This window comes from Arachis duranensis, chromosome 7, assembly GCF_000817695.3.
Source record: "Arachis duranensis cultivar V14167 chromosome 7, aradu.V14167.gnm2.J7QH, whole genome shotgun sequence".
In the NCBI taxonomy this organism is placed as follows: domain Eukaryota; kingdom Viridiplantae; phylum Streptophyta; class Magnoliopsida; order Fabales; family Fabaceae; genus Arachis; species Arachis duranensis.
In genome coordinates this window covers 19,384,954-19,386,323 of record NC_029778.3, presented here as the reverse complement: position 1 = coordinate 19,386,323, position 1,370 = coordinate 19,384,954, and the positions used below count along the sequence as shown (strand labels likewise).

The 1,370-nt window shown below is 43.5% G+C and overlaps 1 protein-coding gene across 1 annotated transcript; it reads right to left on the bottom strand.

Annotated features, from left to right (window-relative positions):
* Nucleotides 1–511: 511 nt before the first annotated feature.
* LOC107458178 (uncharacterized) lies at nucleotides 512–1,213 on the bottom strand. The gene has a single exon (XM_016076389.1). It carries the CDS (start codon nucleotides 1,211–1,213, stop codon nucleotides 512–514), a length of 702 nt encoding a protein of 233 aa, XP_015931875.1.
* Nucleotides 1,214–1,370: the final 157 nt, after the last annotated feature.

Sequence of the window (1,370 nt, the reverse complement as noted above, 5' to 3'; positions counted from 1 at the left end):
AGCTCACTAAACTTTTAAGTACCCAAAGCATAAGGCATTTCTAATCATACCCCACTTTTCCTTATTATTACCATACTATGCTAGTACGCTTTAGCAAGCTTCCGCTATGCCACTTTGATTTCTCGCCAAGTATTAGTTCCATCACTTATTCCCTCAAGTACTCAACCACAACTTAGCATGACTGGAATTTCAAATCAACGTTTCCAAATCCATCCTTTAGGACTATCCCTTATCTATTTAAATCAAAGGAACTAAAAGTCACGGGTTCGATCCGTTTTACCAAAAATCTAGAAATTAACCAACTACATAACAAACACAACACATCATTCTCAACAGAAAATCATTTACATCACAGGCATTTATCCATTTGTATTAAGGTAAATCCTTACTCGGACCATCCGGTTTGCTTCTCAGTCTAATATTAAGCTCGACAGTCCCAGTTCCACTGTACATGCGGTATTATAAAATCACGCACTGTCCTTTAAGCTTGATGATAATAATTACCTCAATCTTACTGTCGCAATCGGCCCGTATCCTGACTCTCTCCTTGTTGGAAATTTCTTGATACATGCCCTGGTAACCCGCACTTGTAACATACACCTAACCCCAATCGGCATGGCCTATTTGGGTGATGACTTCCACACCTCTGACAGCTCAAAACATTAGAAGCAGCCGCTGCCCGTTTTCCCTTACCATTCCTTTGGGACTCTTCACTCGTCGCAAAGTTATTCCGTCCTTGGGGAAAGTGTTGTATGTATCCTCTCTCGTTAAACTCTCGACCCCTTGGTGCGAATCCTTGGTTGTGCTCTCTATGACTTCCTTCCTCTGCAACCCTCCTTTTCACACACTCTTCAGTAATTCTACTCTTATTCACTAACTCTGAAAAAGTTCGGATCTCCATTGGTCCCACTGAACTCAAGATGTCGCTCCGAAGCCCTCCTTCATACTTAATGCATTTCCATTCCTCGAAGTCTTCCGGAGCTCCATGACACATGCGGGAAAACCTGAATAGCTCCTTAAATTTGTCTGTATACTCAGATATGGACATAGCACCTTGCTTCAACTGTAGTAACTCCAATTCCTTGGCTGTCCTGGCGGAATTTGGAAAGTACTTCTTATAGAATTCCACCTGGAAGGCATCCCAAGTGATAGGATCAATCCCCTGTTGCAGGAGACGTCGAGCCCCTTGCCACCAATGCGATGCTTCCACCATAAGCCGATAGGTAGCAAATTCAACACGCTGCTCTTCAGGCACCAACTGCGCTTGCAGTGCTCGCTCCATGGTCTGAAACCAAGTATCAGCTTCAGTCGGATTGGTGGTTCCCTTGAACTTAGGTGGATTAACCTTTAAGAAAGTTGCCAGTGTCATC

Excerpts from the sequence above, each read along its gene's own strand:
- LOC107458178 (XM_016076389.1), bottom strand. The coding sequence starts at position 1,213 with ATGGTGGAAGCATCGCATTGGTGGCAAGGGGCTCGACGTCTCCTGCAA.